This window comes from Elephantulus edwardii, unplaced genomic scaffold (assembly GCF_000299155.1).
Source record: "Elephantulus edwardii isolate Elephantulus edwardi_28Jun2011 unplaced genomic scaffold, EleEdw1.0 scaffold00011, whole genome shotgun sequence".
NCBI lineage: Eukaryota > Metazoa > Chordata > Mammalia > Macroscelidea > Macroscelididae > Elephantulus > Elephantulus edwardii.
In genome coordinates, this window is record NW_006399761.1 from 7,880,437 (window position 1) to 7,899,190 (window position 18,754).

General features: G+C 43.3%; 1 protein-coding gene across 4 annotated transcripts in view; it reads right to left on the reverse strand.

Annotated features, from left to right (window-relative positions):
• NRXN1 (neurexin 1) overlaps window positions 1–18,754 on the reverse strand; it is a 1,383,864-nt gene that overhangs the window by 49,287 nt on the left and 1,315,823 nt on the right. Inside the window, exon 15 of one of the 4 annotated variants that reach the window (XM_006880913.1) lies at window positions 14,343–14,364. The exons of the other annotated variants lie outside the window; for them this stretch is intronic. Coding sequence (XP_006880975.1) covers window positions 14,343–14,364 — 22 coding nt within the window. The remainder of the gene's footprint in view (window positions 1–14,342; window positions 14,365–18,754) is intronic. 4 annotated transcript variants of the gene reach the window in all.

An 18,754-nucleotide genomic window follows, 5' to 3' on the forward strand; every position in this document is an offset into this window, starting at 1 on the left:
GCTGTAATCCCAAAGGCACATGTTTTGAATCTACCAGATGTTGCATGGGAGAAAGACTCTCCTCCTGTGGCTTCCCGCCTCTGAAAACCCCACTGGAGGGTCAGCTGTGGGTGAGTGCCAACTCGATAGTATGTCACAACAACAGAGAGGCACCTTACCTGGAACTTAAAAGGCATTGGTGCAAGTATTCCTACAAAATAAATGGGTCTGTGTATACACTCAATCTGTTGTCAATACAATACAGAAACCAAAGGAATGGATATGGAATATACTTGAATTTTATACAGAAATATTCCCTCCCTCCTCTTAGTGCGATTTTCAGTCTTGAATTCATACGCCTATATTTAAACATTCTATAAAGAGAGCATATTATATACTTGATAGGAAAACACTTTCCAAATTGTCATATCAACAATGTCTTGATAAGTAAAGGAGCTGCTGTAACCCAATAGTCATCCCATCTCTCTGTTTCCATCCGTTCCAACTCTCCAGGCAGACAGGGAGCTCCAGGTTGGCACGGTCAAGGGCAATGGACCAAGTTCTAGAGTTCGGCACCCAGCTGGCATTCCACTCATTCTAGCCTCTTCGGTTTACATATAAGAAAAATAACAGCAGAAAGCATAATGTTTGAAAAACCTGTTTTCTTAGTTTTATGAAAACCACTGGATGATGGCAATGTTGGCAACACATCATCCAAAGCCCCACCGGCGAAGCCCACTGGACAGAGGACCGACATGCACACGGACGGAAATAGTCTTCCCCTGAGTTCCAGGAGCATTTCCTTGCCACACTCTTCAAGTTGAGAGTACCACCCATGGTGTTTCACCTGGTGTGCAAGGCTGTAAATCTGTCCAGGAGACTGCCCGTGTCTGAACCACAGAGCGGCTGGTGGTTGGTTCACATACATGGTTAGTAGGAGCTGGCTCTTACGAGGGGAGAAATGTTCACCTACGTTTCAGTCAAATCTCCTTTCTGTGCTATAAGAACATCGTAGCCTCTGAGAAGATGAACACGCGAGGCTGCTACTCGTATCAAAATGCCTTTTCTAAGAAACCAAGAAACAATGTTGCCTTTCCTTATCACCTTGATGTACATGGAACTTCTGGCGTTAGCAGCAGATGTCGCTACTCATGGTCTGATTCGTCCACGCTCTCTCTCTCTTTCCTTTTCTACAGCAAGCCAGAATAAACCACTGTTTACTCATTTTTAGTAACTCGAGTGGTTACTGGTGGCCTCCCCCACCACAAGATTCAGATGCCCTTTCGTGAAAACTTCCAGGGAGAATCTCTTACTATCATGCAGTGGTCCAGTTAGGTACCCACAAAGCAAACCAACGAATGCTTCTGGAGTCATTTCAACTCATGGTGAATCTATGTGGAGTGTTTCCAGCTGTCACTGTCAGGGAAGGAGATTACCAGAATTTTGTCCTGCGGCAATACTGAACGGGTCTAACCAGCCCACACTTCAGGTAGCCATGGGGGGTGGGGGGCAACCCCTCTCGCCTCTCCTCCCCCAGAGCGGCGATTAAACACTTGGACGACTGATGATAACGCATCCTGAAAAGGGGGGACAGACCTTCTCCATGGCACCGTCTTCCTATTTGCTTCACAGATTGAGCACAGGTGAAGCATGCGGTTCAGGGTCCTGTAAAGGTGCTCCCCAGTGAGTCAATGTAGGGGCCCCACAGACACCTGGAGCCACATCTACACCTGGGCTCTGTCTTGTGGAACTTTTAGACTCCAGCTGATTTACTATAAGCCAAATGGAAAAGCTGTATCACTGACTGCTGCAGGGTAGATGTACAAATTAAGAGAATCCTGCTGGATGGCGTGTTTAATACGGTGCCGGCTACATAACAGACATGAAATAAATAACTCTTGGTAACCACCTTCATGATTATTACCACGATGAGTACGTATGTTACCTCTAGCCTGCCAGCAGGCAGAGGTCCAGCACCCTAGTAACCACAATAAGTTAAACTACCGGTATTTGCCCTTGTCTGCAATCTTGAAGGAGGGGACAAAAGAGGCCAGGTATTGCATGAGGAATGCAAATGTCCTTTCCCCCTTGAATATTCTGTTTTGCTTTTCAACTCTTAAACTCCAGCTCTGTTTCAAAACATACTTCCAACCATTCCAAAGCATTTTCATATGGGAAAAGCCTCCCCCCCCCCTTTTGTTTCACAATAAGCTAACCGCAGGTGCAAACTTGAGGGAGACAGACCTTGGAAATGTGAAGTCGGTTGCCATGGCGATGGTTTGCAAGAATGTGCATGAGTGAGTTTTCTCTTGGCTCCCAAGCATTCCCCTCAGTTCACATGTGGCGGTTCAGATCACCAGGCCCACAATACTCGCCTTTCATTGTACCGTGAAAGGTTTGGAAGGAACTGCCTCCGTAGCTTATAGCAACCAGAGACCCATTTGCTTATTTATCTGTTTATTTATGCAAACACAGATGTCTAGCCATTCATTATCTGTTCTCAGCTGGCCAATGTCACCAGTTAGGCCACTCTGAGATGAGAGATACAGTCTACGTGAATTCTACAATACACACTCTCACCTTTGCTACAGAACCAGCGCTGGGCGCCCACTACAGAGTAGCTGTAAAATAGTCCAGTCTATTCATTCAAACAGACACATATTTTGAGAAGCATGGTGATTATTAATGGATGATCAATAAAAGCAAACCCTCAGTCTAATGAATTCACCCTAGTGCTTTCTGGAGCATTGCTTTAATTGCGTCCTCTTCTGGAATTTACAGGTGAAAAGGCAAATGTTCAATTCTTGTCATTAAACCAAAGCAAGATTGATAATAAACCAGCCCACCATTAGAGAGCTCTGGTGGCCTACTGCTAATGAGTTGCCAACCCAAGGGCAAGCGGTTCGAATCCACCAGCTGCTCGGCAGGCTAAAGATGGGCAGTCTCTGGTGAATTACTGCCTCCAACACAACTTCTGGGAGGTGAGCCATGAATTGGCTCCAACTTGACAGGGCCCAGCAACATCACACACAACAGTCACCACTGAAATAATTTTGTGGTGGCGGTGGTGGTGCTGTGTCACTGAGTTGGAACCGACCCAGAGCTGGCCTTCCAGCTGGGCTTCAGAAGCAGTAAATCACACAGAGGAGACCGCTTGTCCTTCACGGGCAGCACAGCTGGTGGACTCGAACTGTGTGCCTTTGGGATTGCAGTGCAGCTTCTTACTGCTGTACACCACTGAGTCGGAACCGACCCAACGCTGACCCTCCAGCAGGTTTTCAGTGACAATTTAATCACACGGGAAGAGATTGCCCATGTTTCTCCACGGAGCAGCTGGGGGATTTGAACCCTGTGCCTTTGGGACTAGAGCATAAACAATTTCTTACCTCGAGGGCACCAGATTAGGTTGGTGATTCAAAATGCCAAAGCCTTCACAATTGTGGAATGGTGCACTAACAATGAAGGCAATGACAGCTGACACACATCAATTTCTGAAAGGCAGACACAGGAATGGTCCAGAAAACCCTACCGCTATGTCCTGCGGGTAGGACCTACCTTGCGTAGTTCTAAATTGGTTGCCATTAAAGAATCCCACCCTGACTGAGACAACATTGCCCGTGTTGTACATACTGCAGCTGCCCTTCAAACAGGCATGGTGACTGTGTTAACGAACTTCTGCTTGGTCTACATTCTTCCTTCAGTCACTTCCTTGTCTCCAATATGCAAATCCAATATTGCATTACTTATGAATTACTGGTCTAAAGGATCTGGTTTTGTGTATTATATTCATCAGAGAAATGACTGATAGTGTAATGTGAAATGTAAATATCTACATACAAACAATGCAACAATTATACCAACTAAAACACCAGAGAAACCATACACATTGGGGGTAGGGAGGAAGCATTCTTTCTCCCCGTAGGTGGAATCCATAAAACACTAAAACCTAGTAATACTCAAAGTATGGAGCTCAAGAGAAGTAGGAAGTATTGTGAGTAATATTATCTTCTAATAACAAGTACCGATTTTAGACAAAAAGCCAGGACAGAGCACATGAACAGTTTTGAAACTTCCTTCACACAGCACCAAAAAGCTAGATTTCTGAGAGTTACATTTCTTCTGGTTTTGTAGCTTTTGCAGCAAATGATGCGTCACGATACCAAGTGCCCTATATAAAATGAGGGCATGGGGGGACCCCGCTGTCTCTGGCATTTGGTTGCTGACAAAAATCTCTCACAAAAGCATGATTAGCGACCAAGTCAGGGAGTTATTTACAATTCACTAGACTCTCTACCTCAGACCCAGCTTACACACACCACACACACACACTCTCTCTCTCTCTTCCCCTCTCACATATTTCTTACCCCTCCCTACATCCCTGCCTTGCTTTAGCTGTCTGTTGATGTTTTTTGACCCTGCAGGACATCCCTGCTTTGTCTTTTGACCCTGCATGGGGTTTGTCAACCCTGCTCTCTCCATCCTGAAAGCCTACAGAAATGCCCGAATGAAAGAAATATGGACCAGGTAATTAGTTATGCAAACTGTCCAGTGGACCTAGAAAGGAAAACAATTCACAAAACCTAACAGTTGGCAGTTCTAAGCTCTAACCAGAATCTGCATTGAATTCTGATTTATCCTCCACTGATTTCTCATCTCTTTAGATGAGGCCTTTTGAAAAATGTTCCCTGCAAGTTCAGTGGAAACAGACCAGATCAGCTAATGGGACTTTTGCATCTCTAATTTCTGAGATACCGGTATTGTAAAAGAATCTATATTCTTTCTAAGTCTTTGTACTTGACTCTGATCAGCTGGATTCCCAATATGGAGTTGCATCTGAAAGATAGATGCAGAGCGTGTACTTGAATGATGTTGCTGTGTGCTGTCAAATTGGAACTAACTCATAGCTTGGCCCTCCAACAGGGGTTCAGAGGCAGGGAATCACAGGTGAGGACATGGCCCATCCTCCTATGGAGCGGTTGATGGATTTGAACCACGTGCCTTTGGGATCGCGGTGCAGTTTCTTATCACTAGGCCACCAGAGCTCCTTATGTTTCAGTAGGTGTGTACATCAGATTATATGCTGATACTCCAATGTTCCACCAAACTCCCCTCCCAAATAAACCTTAACGACACCTAAAAACAACAGGGTTAAGGCTGACTGACTCCTCGTGACTGTAGGAGCAACAGGTCTAAACCTTGCCCTGTACTGCACTTTCCTCCCTGTCCCACCACGCTGCAGCGCACTGCTCCATCACCGCCTCCGTCCGTCCTGCCAGGGATCTGTCTTCCTCTCTCTGATCCTCTGCGTGTCCAGCATGATGTTCTTTCCCAAAGATTAGCCCCTCCTGACAACATTCAAAGTGTCTGAGGCCTTCCAGGAGCTCCCTGGCTTGCTGCTTCTACCACGAGTGGCTTTGGAGCAAGACTTGACCTCTGTCATCTCACAAAGCCCACTGCTGCCTCGTTGACTCAGTGACCCTCTATTATCAATATTATCAATTGTACATCTTGATTTATGGGAAGAAACATCCCAGCCATGGCAGTTGGCGGATTCCAACAGCTGGAGCTTCAATTAAAAGTAAAACACAAAATAGCACTGTACAATTCCTTATCATTCTATAAGGAGACATGAAATAAAAAGGCACCCTGCTGACTCAATGGAGAAGCCCTAGGTTACTGACGGAAAGGCTGAGAGTTCGATCCCACCAGCGGCCCGACAGAAGAAAAGACTGAGCTGATTTGCTCTTGTATTCATTTCCGCCCAGAAGGGCCCAGAGAGACCTTCTTCTCCCTCTCAGGCAACGGCGAGGAGTGGAAATGAGCGTCATGACACGGGACAAGGAAACCCTTTTGAGTATTTCACCGAAAGCCGACTTTGAAATAAGCCCTACAGTTTACATCACTGTCAACACTCTACTTAGAAAACAAGAATGGACAATGGTAACGCTTGTAGGGCCTCCAGACATTCTCTTTTGCCCCTTCCTGTGAACCAACGATTGTTTCCAAATACCTACCCTGAATACACACATGCATACATCCACAGACTGGATAATCTTGGATTTCTTGAGGCGACTTGCTGACAGAGATGTCAGGCCCAGGCCTGAAGATTTATAAGTGAATTCACATTCACTGGCTCTAGACATTCACTATTCAGGTAATCATTTAGAATTGCTACCTGACAACTAATATTTTAAGTAGCTAAAACATGGCCCATTTCACCATGATTCCGAGTAGGAACAAATAATGCAGTGAATGTTTTTACTAAACACACCATTTCTTCTGTCTCTTCCGTCATTCATCCTTCAATATGGAAACCTAACAATTAATACACTAGACTGTAACGTTCACTGACAATACACCTGCAGTTTAAAAGAAAACGGGACCAAAATACCGATAAAGCCAAAACAAAGCCAACGCAGTTCACAAAGTAGACAGCTTCACTGGAGATTATCTCCGACACTGAGATTCTGAGGATTTGTGGCTTCTTTTCCATAATCTACCCTACCCACTAGGTATAACCGTACCTTCCCATCCCAGAAAGCTGTGCACAATACTTTCCTGTTAAACGGACTCTCCTGACCCCATAAACTATGCAAATAAGGCTGAGAACAATTTTATAACTTCAGAGTAGCTTCCAAATTTGTTTCTTAGATGACACAGACGTAGCTAAGGAAGATAGATGGTATCTTTGGTTAAGACAGAGGTGAGGTAGAGGATGCAAATCAATGTAAACAACATGACAAAGGTAATAAAAAGGAGAGAAGAGAAAAAAAAAACCAACCCCTTTATTTCTCCTACAGATGGATTCATTCCTCATCTTAAGAGAGCTTTTCTGGTGACCTAGTAGCAAGAGGCTATCTTGCAATTCTGAAGGCACGCAGTTCGAGGCCACCAGCTGCTCCACGGGAGAGGGATGGGCAGTCTCCTCCTGTGTGATTAGCTGCCTCGAAACAGGCCCCAGAGGGTCAGGTGTGGGTTGGTCTGACTCAGTGGCACACAACAACACTACTCGGGCCTACGGGATTGCAACACAGCGTCTTGCAACTAGGTCACCAGAGGTCCTGAAAGAGTTGGGCTTGACCTAGTGCAAGATGACGAAGGTTAAGTGTCTGATTTAGGGTTCTTCTCACAATGTAATCAGTGTCCACTTGTATACAAACAAAATGTTAGCCACACCACTCCACTCCACAGAACAGACAGACGATGCTTAACAGAAAGAGTCCTATCCTTAAAACCATAAAACAAATCACCAACAAAATTCAGTAAGCTAAGCAGAGGCAGTTTCTCAGTCAAGAACACTCAAATAGGTAAAGAATGAACAATCATCTGATGAAACCCCTCTAGGTCCCCTGGGGACTGTGCTCAGCGTTCATGCCATCACTTATAGTCAACAGAAGCAGCCTTGATGGCATGGAGAGTAACCTATCAGGCTGCTAACCATATGGTCAGTGTTTCAAATCCACCAACAGCTCAAGGGGAGATAAAGAAGCAGTCTTCTCCATGAAAGACTGACAGCCTAACAAACCAGATGTTCAGTGTTTGAAGTCAGAGTCAGAGTTGACTCACAGGCTGAGAGTGTGGGAAAGAAATTTAAAACAGCAAAAGGTTGGTGAAGGGAAGGGTAAAAGAAAACCCAAAATAAGAAGCATGAAGAAAGATTAAAAGATGGAATAAACAAACAAGAAAAGACACTGAAGGTGGTAAATTGCCCATTTCCAGATTCACTGTAACCCAATCCAGGTCCATATTCCCTTGGCTGTAATTGCAAAATAAGCTGGAGAGGAAGCCTGTGTTCGCCATATCTGATGATACACACTCACCCTGCCTCCCGCCAGCACCATATGCTCCCTAAGATCTACAAACTGCGGGCAAGGCTTACAAACACTAACTCACTCCTGTCACACTGGAAATTACTCGCAGGTGACTATCCAGCAGATTTTCAGAGGCTCTAAATCGTGCAGGACGACGTCTGTCTTTCTCTGGTGGAGCAGATGGTGGATTCAAACCACCCGCCACTGAGCTGGCAGCGCAGCTCCTTGCCCACTGGGCCAACAAAGCTCATAAGCAGGAATCTGAAAAAACAAATCTGATCTTGGTCCTGTTCTTCTTCGCCAAATCCGGTGGAGGCGGTGATCTATGATTCCATTCCTGGGAGTCAGTAGAGACAAAACGCACAAAATACAATCACGGCACCTTATATCCAGTTGGAACTAATAAAATGAGAGGTGCCAACGTCTTAATTTCCTTGTGTCTAAGAAGAACTCTTTCGTGCTATTGATTTCTAACTATTAACACCCAACCAAAAGGTATTGCCATAGAGCTGTGACTTGTGGTCCCCCTGCACTGGGTTTCCACGACTTGTGTATCTTCTAACAGGCGACTGCTTCATTTTTATCCCATAGAACTACTAGTGAATGTCATCTGCCCGCCTCTGTGTTAACAGCCCAACTCGGTTCCCAAGAATCCATTCTGATTATGATAGATGCTTGCAAAATGTACTAGTTTGTATGCACAGATCTTTGAAGAATCCATGAAACAATTTGTCCTACACAACCAACCTTTTGTTCCCAATATAGATCCACTCTCTTTGAGACGTTTACAGAAGGAAATAAACCAACTCACAAAGTCTTGTTCTCTCCTTTGTCAACTGGGCTCGCTTCCTCCATGAATCTTCTCAGCCATGAGAATTCTTCTCAGGCGGTGTTGTAAGTACTTAAGTTACCACTTTCTTTTCTGTTTTTTTAAAGTGCACCTTATTCCTTCGAGAACAATCTGGAACCGACGGGGGCACTAAGTTCTTCTAGTCCAGATTACGTAGCACTTTGTAAGATATTTCTTGAGAGAAGACTCCCAAATATGCAAAATAGATGCAGCCTTTACGTGGGGAATTACTCCGAACATTCAACCTCTGGTTCCTCACTCCAGGTTTCCCTAACAGGTTAGGAATAATATCTACACAACAATAAAGATTTACACTCACAATCAAGAATTTAGCTCTTTGCTGTCAAGTATTGGGGAGGGGGTGGGAAACCAACAACAAACCCCTGTGAAAGAATTTGAAGGTCTCTTAGTGAAAGTGGAGGCCTTGGAAGGCAGGAGGAAGAGAAGAATTATGGGGTCCCCTTGCGTCACTGTCTCGCTTCTGTGATGTACTCGCTGCAAGGTTTCTTTCTTTGTCAAGAGGATGTTGAAAGGAAAAGATGCCATGTATCCTCCTGCACATCCTCTTAGCACTTTCCAGGATTCCAAATCCCTAATCCTCTAAAACCTATCAGGCCTGCCCACAGAATGCCAATGAGCCTGGCTGCTCTTCACGGCAGAACTCTAAAGCGAGGTTCCCATTCCATCAGTGCTGGGCCTCCACGGAACTATTCTCCTAACAGTTCAAAGATGACAATTCCACAGGAAAGTATCAGAGGCACGTGCTTCTCAACTGTCCACACAAAGAAGCATCCTCTCAATTTTTAGACAAGAAAATCTGAAGATCAGTAGTTTCACAGTCATTCAAATACTCAAATCCCAAGATCTTAGAGCTGCAAGATTTTTCCCTGATGAAGGGCACCAGAAATTTAAAAAGTTGGGTTCTCGTTATACTGTTGACTGTAGAACCTTCTCTAGTACAATGTCCTTACCCAAACCAAAGAGAAGCAGATGTTTCAAAACTAAGTAAGTTAAAAAAAAAAAAACAACAAACGATGTAGTCATTAGGACATTGTGAGTTTGTGGCGACCCAGGGGAAATATTAAAGGTGTGTCTGAAGCCCACAGGTGGGAGAGCAGTTAAGCCCTAGACAGCTTCAGGTTTGGCATTTTGACCTCACCTGGAAACACCTCAAAAGAAAGGATTATCCATCCACCTTTGCCATGAAAACAGTTCTACAACTCACAGCAACCCTATGAACAACAGATCTGAACCGTGCTTCTCCTGTGCCATCTCTGATATGCTCAAGCCCATTGTCACGGTCACTGGCTAACCACTCTTTCTCAATCCATCTCATTGAAGGTCTTCCTCTCTCTCTGTCTCAGACCCCGCCTCCGTCAGTCCCAGCGTGATGTCTTCTTCCAAGGACTGGTCCCTCTTGACAACATGAACCAAGTCTGTGAGAGGGAATCTCACCATCCTTGCCTCTAAGCAGTCCCCCTGGTGTCAACAAGATTTGGCCAATGTATTCTTTTTAAAGTTGGGTCTGAGAAAGCGTCCACTGAATGTAAATTTCCTAGCCCCGACTCGTGCAGTGATCACTGATGTTTTTAAGTGCAGTCTAGTCAGAACTGACTCATAGTCACTCTCCATCTTTGCGGAGAGACCTTGAAATGGTTAGAAAAAGGCCAGCCAGGGGAAAGCATAACGCTCTCAAGGATTTAGTTATTTGGAGAAGAGTGCTTCTAAGCCCAAGCCCTCCATACAGTAAACACTTAGAAAGACGGAAGGATAGATCGGAGCTGTCCTAGCTGTTCTGGACACCGAGCCGTCCTCACAACTGCGGCCAGGTTGTGTTTGTTTTGGTTTGGTTTGCTTTGTTCATTTTCTGGCCTTTGGTAGCAGATTTTCCCAAAGTATTTAAGGTGTTTGATTTCTTGACTGATGTTTCCACGGGTCTCTATTAAAGAACCAAGAGAAACGAAATGCTTCACAATGTCAATCTTTTCTGTTTATCATGGCATTGCTTATTGGTTCATTGGTTCAATGGTGAGGATTTTTTTCCCTCCAAGTAGAAGCAAAATTACTACATGGTGCTTGCTGTTTTCCCCTGTTGTTTTCTTTCTAAACTATTCCACGGATTATTACTGAGTGGAAACTTTAAGCAACCCAGCAGGGATGATTCAGCCAGGTGAAGTGTGGGACTCAAACCGAGTGACGATGACCTTTCCCAAAAGTGGTCTGATGATACACAGGGCAATCTCTGACACAGGAAGTGTAGAAACAAAACGTTTTCCAAAAGGCATGATTTTTTTGGTTGTGGGTTTTTTTGGTTTTTTTTTTTTTTTTTTTAGCCCAGACTATTTTTATATGTCTCAAGTCAGAACCAACTGACCCTCTACCTTATTTCTGAAGCTGAAAAATGGCTGGAGAAGGAGAAGCCCCATTTTTCTCCCATGGAGCAACTGGCAGATTTGAACCACCTGCCTATGGGATGACAGTGCAGCTCCTTCCCACTAAACCATCAGCTCCAGCGGTCACCTAAAATGTCAAGATAGAGGAAGCTGGATGAAATGTCTACAATTACTCTGTTACTTTTCGATTTATACAGAATTATTCCAAATGAAAATGTTTTATTTAAAAATTAAGGAATATGGATGAGTAATCTAACTGATTGGTACAACTGGGGTACTTGGAATTTTTTTTATAACCATGGACCTTTCCTGGAATAAATATGACTACTACAATCATAAATACCACCATCTATATTTCTTCCCTCTTATAATATTCACTGACATAAACCATGTACTACGTTCCAATGACATGTCTTCAGTAATATCCTTAAATTGCACATGTCATAAAAAACCCGGGTGGACACATTTCCACCTCATGTCATCACTTTAAACCTTTCTCTTTGTAAATGAAGTTCTACAAAGAATCGAAGCATCATTTAGGGAATTGTTAGGAAGAGATAGAGTCTAAAGCTGGTGTTTATTTTGTATTCACATCAGTAATTTTTTTTTAAAATGAGTCTGAATAGCGACTGAAATTTTACTATGTGGAAAACCATAAAGTGAGGAATCCAGACAGCCTTTGTTGCACAGATTAAAGGTTTAAGCAGTGACCAGTTTCCTCATCCAACCTGATGTTCTGCAGAGTAGCAATGGTAGCAGTTTTCTATTTCACACTCACCTACCATTTCAGTCAGTTCTAATAAATGATTCATAAAGTTTCCCATAATTACTTGCTGCATTTCAAATACTACTGTTGATAACCACTGCAATACCATGACTAGACTTCATAATTACCGTTATTTTTTTCAAATTGTTTCTCCCAAGAGTAGACCCTTGTATCTTGCACTTGCCCACCTACCTCCACACTCTTCTTAAAAAGAAAAATATAATGAAGAGACATCCACACAAACATTGCTGCAGGAATTCACGAACTTATACACTAGAGGCCTGAGACAATGAGGTTTACCCTGGTGGGTGTAACTACTGTTGAGAAAACATCTCAGTATTTCAAATGAGCCCCTCCTCAATAAAAAAAAAGTAAGCCATGTCTTGATTTTTAAAGAAAAGTATTTATCCTTACTATCTAACTTGAATATATAAAGCAGAGCTTGGAGCCAGTTTGTTCGAATTCCCCACCTTCCTGCAATCCATCCCAGAGAATACATTACAGAGTCTGATGTGGTCCACAGCTGGGTGCACATGCACATTCCCAGCAGGAGATGGGACCATATGAACCAGTGTGAAGCCCTGGAAGAAAGAGAATGAATACCCCCTAAAGATGTGGTGTATTTCTAAATTAAAATGTCACACACACTTATCATCGTTGGGCATACTCAAACAATCAGTAATGACTTATAACAAGATGTGGTCCTGAAGTCATACGGAATAGAGAACAATACTTTGGATGATTAAGAGATTATTTATGAATGATCCTGTCTCATATGAAAATACCCTCTGTGCCACTACTTTTATCAATACCTTCAGGGGCTAATTCTCCTATTTCCTGACAGTAGAGTGTCTACAAATGACTAAGTGATAGGTGTCCACCAGGAAGAGTCTAGAAATTCTCTACACTCAGAGGTAGAAAGGAGTACTGTTCTGCATCTGAAAGCTCCTAGCCTTCAAAACCCCAGGGAATTTAGTTCTAGTCTACACATAATGGGTGCAGTATGAATCACAATTGACTCAGGGGCAACTAACCACGTACAGCTTTCCCTATCTGTCCAGCTCATCATTCTCAGAAATCAGACTGCATAAAGGAGCATCAGGACTGGAGGGCTATTCATCAAACACCTGAACCAGGTAGATGACACAACATTGCTCGTGGAAGGTGAAGAAGGCAAGCAGCAAATACTGACAAAGGCCAAAGATGACAGCTTTCAAGCCAAAGACAACAAGAATTCACACAACAGCACCAGTGAGAAACAGGAGGATTGGAGAAGAGCTAGAGGTTGTCCGAGACGATATTTGACTTGAATACACAATCAGTGTTTATGGTCAAACAAGCAAGATACTACATTGGACAAGTCTGCTATTTGGCTTCTTCAGAGTGTCCCGTGCGCACACGAGTCACAGCCACCTTATGAATGACAGATGAAAAGTGTGTCCTATCTTCTGCTGTCTTAACAGTTTCTCCATTCACTATGTTAATCCATCTCGTGGAGGATCTTCTGCTCTTTGCTTAGGGTCTACTTTTCTCAAGCACCATGTCTTTTCCTGAGGACAGGAGCCTCCTCTCAACATTTCTAACTATGTGAGACAGTCGTTCATCATACAACAGATGGAAACCTCGCCCGTGGGCGTACCTCCCTCCCAATTTCCGTCCTGCACAAGCCCACCGTGGCCATCACTGTGTCAGTTCATGGCGTTAAGGGTCTTCCTCTCTCTTTTGTTAACTCTGCTTGTACGGGCATGATGTCTCTCAGTGAGCAAGGAAGAAGACCCGTGGAGGCAGCACTTGTAACAATGGACTCAAACTGTGAGGACGCTGTATGATTAGAAAGTGACTCCTTTCCAGCGTCTCTATGAGTTCCAGATCACTTGCATCACCTAACAACAGACCAGCTACTTTGCTCTACTTTGAGGTTAATCTTTTTTTCTTTCCTGGTTGAAGTGCTTGGCGGCTAACTGAAAGACCAGGTGTTTGAACCCACCAGCCACATCCTAGGAAAAACAAGAGACAGACTCCATCTCTAAATAGTTAGGGGCTTAGGAAGCGCAGGGTACACGTGCACTCTGTCCTATGGGGTTGTGAATTGGAATAGACCTGATGGCAGGGGGTTTGGGCTTGAGGTTTTCCTTTCTGACTGGGTAACACTGAGGTATCTGATTACCTGGCAGGGAACCCTTTGTCTAATCTACCATGCTTGGGCGGGTGGAGGAACAGCGCAGGAGGGGAAGGCCCTCTATGAGGTGGATTGATTCAGTGACTGGGGTAATCAGAGTGGGTGCGTTGGAGACAGTGATATTTGCACAGGACAGAGGAGGGTTTAGGGCTGTTGTATATGGGGTCACTATGAGTCTCAAACGACTCAACGGCACATAACAACAACTCAACAACAGCCATGAAGTACACAGCAACAACTGGCAAATACATGCATGTTACCTGATATAATAGGATCAAACAGGGAAAACTTGTCAGCTATTAACCAAACCCCCCAGCTGCTCTGCAGGAGAAAGGGGACGCTGGCTGCTTCTGTCAGAGTTGACGCCTTGGACATCTGCTGTGCATCTCATGTCTGTTCTATAAGATTATCCTGACTCCTCAGCTAGGTTATTCGTTTCATTTTCCTTTATCTGAGTCACCCAAGATACCTAGCCGCATTCTGCTGTGAATCAACGAAGAACTATTTCAGCACATCTTAACCAAGTGTATGCAGACCAAGGACTTCGGTGTTTAGTATATGCTTATATAGTCTCAATGTAAACATTCTCAAAACAACAACAAAACCCAACAACAACCTGACCAATTCAAACTCATTGCTGTCAATCTGCAACCACCTTGTGGCTGACCCTTCATTGGGTTTCCAAGTGTGTAAACTTCCAGGGTGGAGACTGTCTGTCTTTTCCACAGTCACTGGTGGGTGAGAACTGCAATGAAGGTGCCACCTTCCGGGGGCAGCATAGCTCCCTACGGCCCACGTCAGCAGAACAGTCTAGAAAGAGAAGGCACACAGCTTGACTAGGAAGCGAACCTTGGCAAACCCAAAAGAAGGGACCCCTTCAAAGGTTCTGATTTCGTGTTCTTTAAGCCGTTCATGCAATGAACTACACAAGCAGCAGTGTTTTCTAGAGAGACACACATTTTTAAACACATTTAAGTCTAGAAATATGGCATTTCTGCCACAAATCTCCAAACATCTTCTCCTGTGAGATTAACAGCCTCTGACAACCTGCTGGAGCTCGGTTCTGACTCAACAGTACACAACAAAAACAGTGACATACCTAGTGAAGAAATCTTCGATATAACAATAAAATAGTATTGCCACAGTGTGGAAATGCAGCCTTAGACTTGCAACTAACAGAACGGAACGCATTATATGCATTGTACTCTATACATTTAATCTATGCTTAAAATTTTCCAATTTTGAAAAATGGGAAGGGGTCAATTCAGCTAAGGCATTTCTCCATGCCATTAAACCCCTACTGTAAGCAAGAATTTACTAGCAGATCTAAGATGTGAACTGATGTAATAATATTTTTCCATCAAAACATGAAACAGTCTTAGGACCAAGACTCTGGCACTATATGTATATGTGTATACGTATACGTGTACGTGTATGTGTGTATATATATATGTATATATATTACTAAAGACACAATTGACACCAAGGTGAGAACATAGAGACAATGTATTCTAATGGGAATTGATGAATTTTTCTTCCCTAAAATATTAGGCAGCTCTGGTAGCTCAGTGGTAAGAAGCTGTGCTGTAATCCCAAAGGCACACAATTCAAATCCACCAGCTGCTCCGTGGAAGAAAGATGGGTAATCTCCTCCAATACAACTAACTGCCTTTGAAACCCCCCTGGAGGGTCAGCTGTGGGTTGGTTCTGACTCGGTGGTACACAACAACAAAATGACATTACTTGTAAAGGTAGGAAGACTGCAGTTTCTTCTTAAACAAAGAAATGCTTGACGCTTTCTCAAAAAGTTGCAAATAAAGATACCATTTGACCCAGCAATTCCACTACTAGGAATATACCCTAAAGAGACCATAAACGACATCCAAGCACATATATGCACACCCATGTTTATCGTGGCTTTGTTCACAACAGCAAGGAGTTGGAAACAACGTAAGTGCCCATCAACAGAAGCTGTGGTATATTCACACGATGGAATACTACCCTGCATTGAAAAACAAGGAACTCATGCAATATTATTCAAAATGGATGACCCTGGAGGACATTATGCTGAGTGAAATATCTCAGTCACAAAAGGACAAAATATTATATGGTGCCATTATTGTAGAATGAGGCTGACATCGGGGTGGGGGTAAGACTGAGAAAACCTGGATAAATTATGTTTACTGCATTGAAGCTGATGAGGGAGAGAATAGTTAAAAATTAATATATTTTAGGGCATTATGATTATCATAAGAGTCTGGAATGAGGGTTGCAGAGTGGAGTATACTTGGGGTGGGGATGGGAGTGTGCGTGGCAGGGGGGATTGTGTACCAGTGAAGGAGTTTTTCTTTTGCTTTTCAAGGAGAGGAGCGAGGTGGGGGTGGAGAAAAGTGCAACAATGAATGAATGGAATTAGAAAATCTCTGTAGATGTTCATTGAAATTAATAATAATAATAAATGGGGGGAAGAAATCTTTGGAATAATATCACCTTCAAACAAGTATTATGCAGTACTTGTTAGTAAATAATAAAAAAAGACATGAAAATATTTTCATAACAACCTAATCATACTTTGGCTTAGTCTATGGTGTTGACAACAAACAGCACAATACTGAAAACAAATAATGCTTGTCTGCTTTAGAGGAAATAATTCTGACATAGTAACAAGGTTTAATCAAGTGAATTCAAATGAATGTTGAAAATTTGAGAAGCATGTTGCGAGGTGCAGTGATAATCAGGTATAATTTAGGATACAAATATAGAAAATATTCCTTATAGTTTAACAATATTTTTTTCATTCAAATTGGAATCATACTGGCTTGAATTTATAGGAAATGCAGCACAAATCAACTGTCTGTGACTCTATTCTGTATTCCAGAAATTATCAGACCATTCTACAATAGTGTGTATGGATCCACTGTCTTTGAGTCTCCTGAAGTCTTCTCCATGCAGGCAAACACCAGCCGTCAAGTTAATGTTCAGAAGAGAACAGGACATTCAAAGGCAAAATACCTACAAGCACATATAAAGTGGAACTCAGTGTCACCTTTCTCAGCTAAATTTATACACTGCATATTATTTATGTTTAACAATCTTGAACTCTTGTACTAATGCCTTGACATCTTTCCATCTCACGGATATATGCATCTATAAAGAGCAGGTAACATAGCAGAAGAAGCAATAAAATGCTTGGATAGTAACCAGAAGGGAAGTGATTCGAATCCATGGACCACTCTGTGGAAGATGTACCAGTATACTTCCATAAAGATTAAGTCTTTACCCAATGAGGCTGTCCCGTTTTGTTGCTATACATCTGAATCGCTTCCATGGCAAGGGATTCATGTCTGTTCTTTCAGTGTTAGGAAGACCCAGAAGTGCAATAGAGACATTAGGGTATAAAAATTCCACGTGACTTCAGTATAATTAAATGCACCTTGTCATAGTTCTTCCATTACTCATAAGGAAGACAAAGAAGGATTGATGTCAGTGAAGATTATTGCGTATCTGCTGGTTAACCAACAGAAGATCTAGATCGATCTTGGAGGAACAGCCTGATGTCAAAAGAGGCCAGTCTTTGGAAAAAGACATCAGGCTGGGAAAGGTGGAGGGTCCTCTAACGAGAGGCAGACCCTCCACTAGATGGAGAGATACAGTCACCACAACAATGCTGTGGAGTTTGTCGGTGCACATTGTGAGGCCCGCACAGGACAGAGCAAGACTCCGATCTGTGGTTGATGGGGTTGCTATGGGTGATAGTCAACTGGATGGCACAACAATCATGGTTCATCTATCACTTGTTCTAGAATTCACATCTCCGGAATGAACAGCATCAGTTTTGACAGGGACACCAGATCTTGTCTCAAATGCACCTTTTTCCAAAGGGGCAGAATGCAAGCTTAGTCCTTACAACCTTTAAGACGAATATAGGCCAAAGGGGGGAAAAAATCCTTTTACTACCCATTCATGGACCACTCACTTCCCACTCCTGTTTGAAAACGAAGAAGTGTAAGTGCAGAGAGATTTGCTCGTCCTCGAGCATCCCGCCTCCTGCATCCGTCACGGAGTTAATTGATTGTTCCTGTCGTTTACAAATGCACCCAGATGCTGTGGGATGAGCACATGACATAAATTAAAGGAGCATATGGAAGGCGTGCAGACAGTCACATTTCATCCTAACCACCCAAAGCATCCTGTATCCGCCACATCACTGATTCGTTTGTAAATATTGTAAGCACATTCTGAGCGTTTATGTCTTTGCTACGAATCTGCTTGCCAACGGAGTCCAAATGCTTTGTGGCTGGACGAGGAGCCCCACTTCCAAGGCTCCTCTAGTTCCACTCTGCTCTTCCCATGAAATTCATTTGCCATGAATTGTGCAAAGTTAGTGGGGGAAAGGAAGTCTTTTTTGCATCTCAGTTATCTTCATGAACACCGGTCAAACCTCCAAATGGGACATATCTGCCTGACTTGCTTTCTACAAGTGTTAGAAGGCATTTTCCATGCAAAGAGCATGGTGATGTTTAGTGTCAAGTATTGGTAGTGGAAGAATGGGGTGAAAGAAATTTTAAAAATAAAAAAAAAAAGATCTTAACTCAAAAACCAAACCTGCTTCCACTGTGTTGATTTTTGCTCTCAGCAACCCTATAGGATGGAGAATAGTTGCCCCATAGGGTTTCCAAGGCTACAGATTTTTATACCAAGCAGCACACCACCACACCTTTGTATCACAGAGTAGCTGGAGGGTTCGAAGCTCTGGTCTTTGGGTTAGCAGCCAGG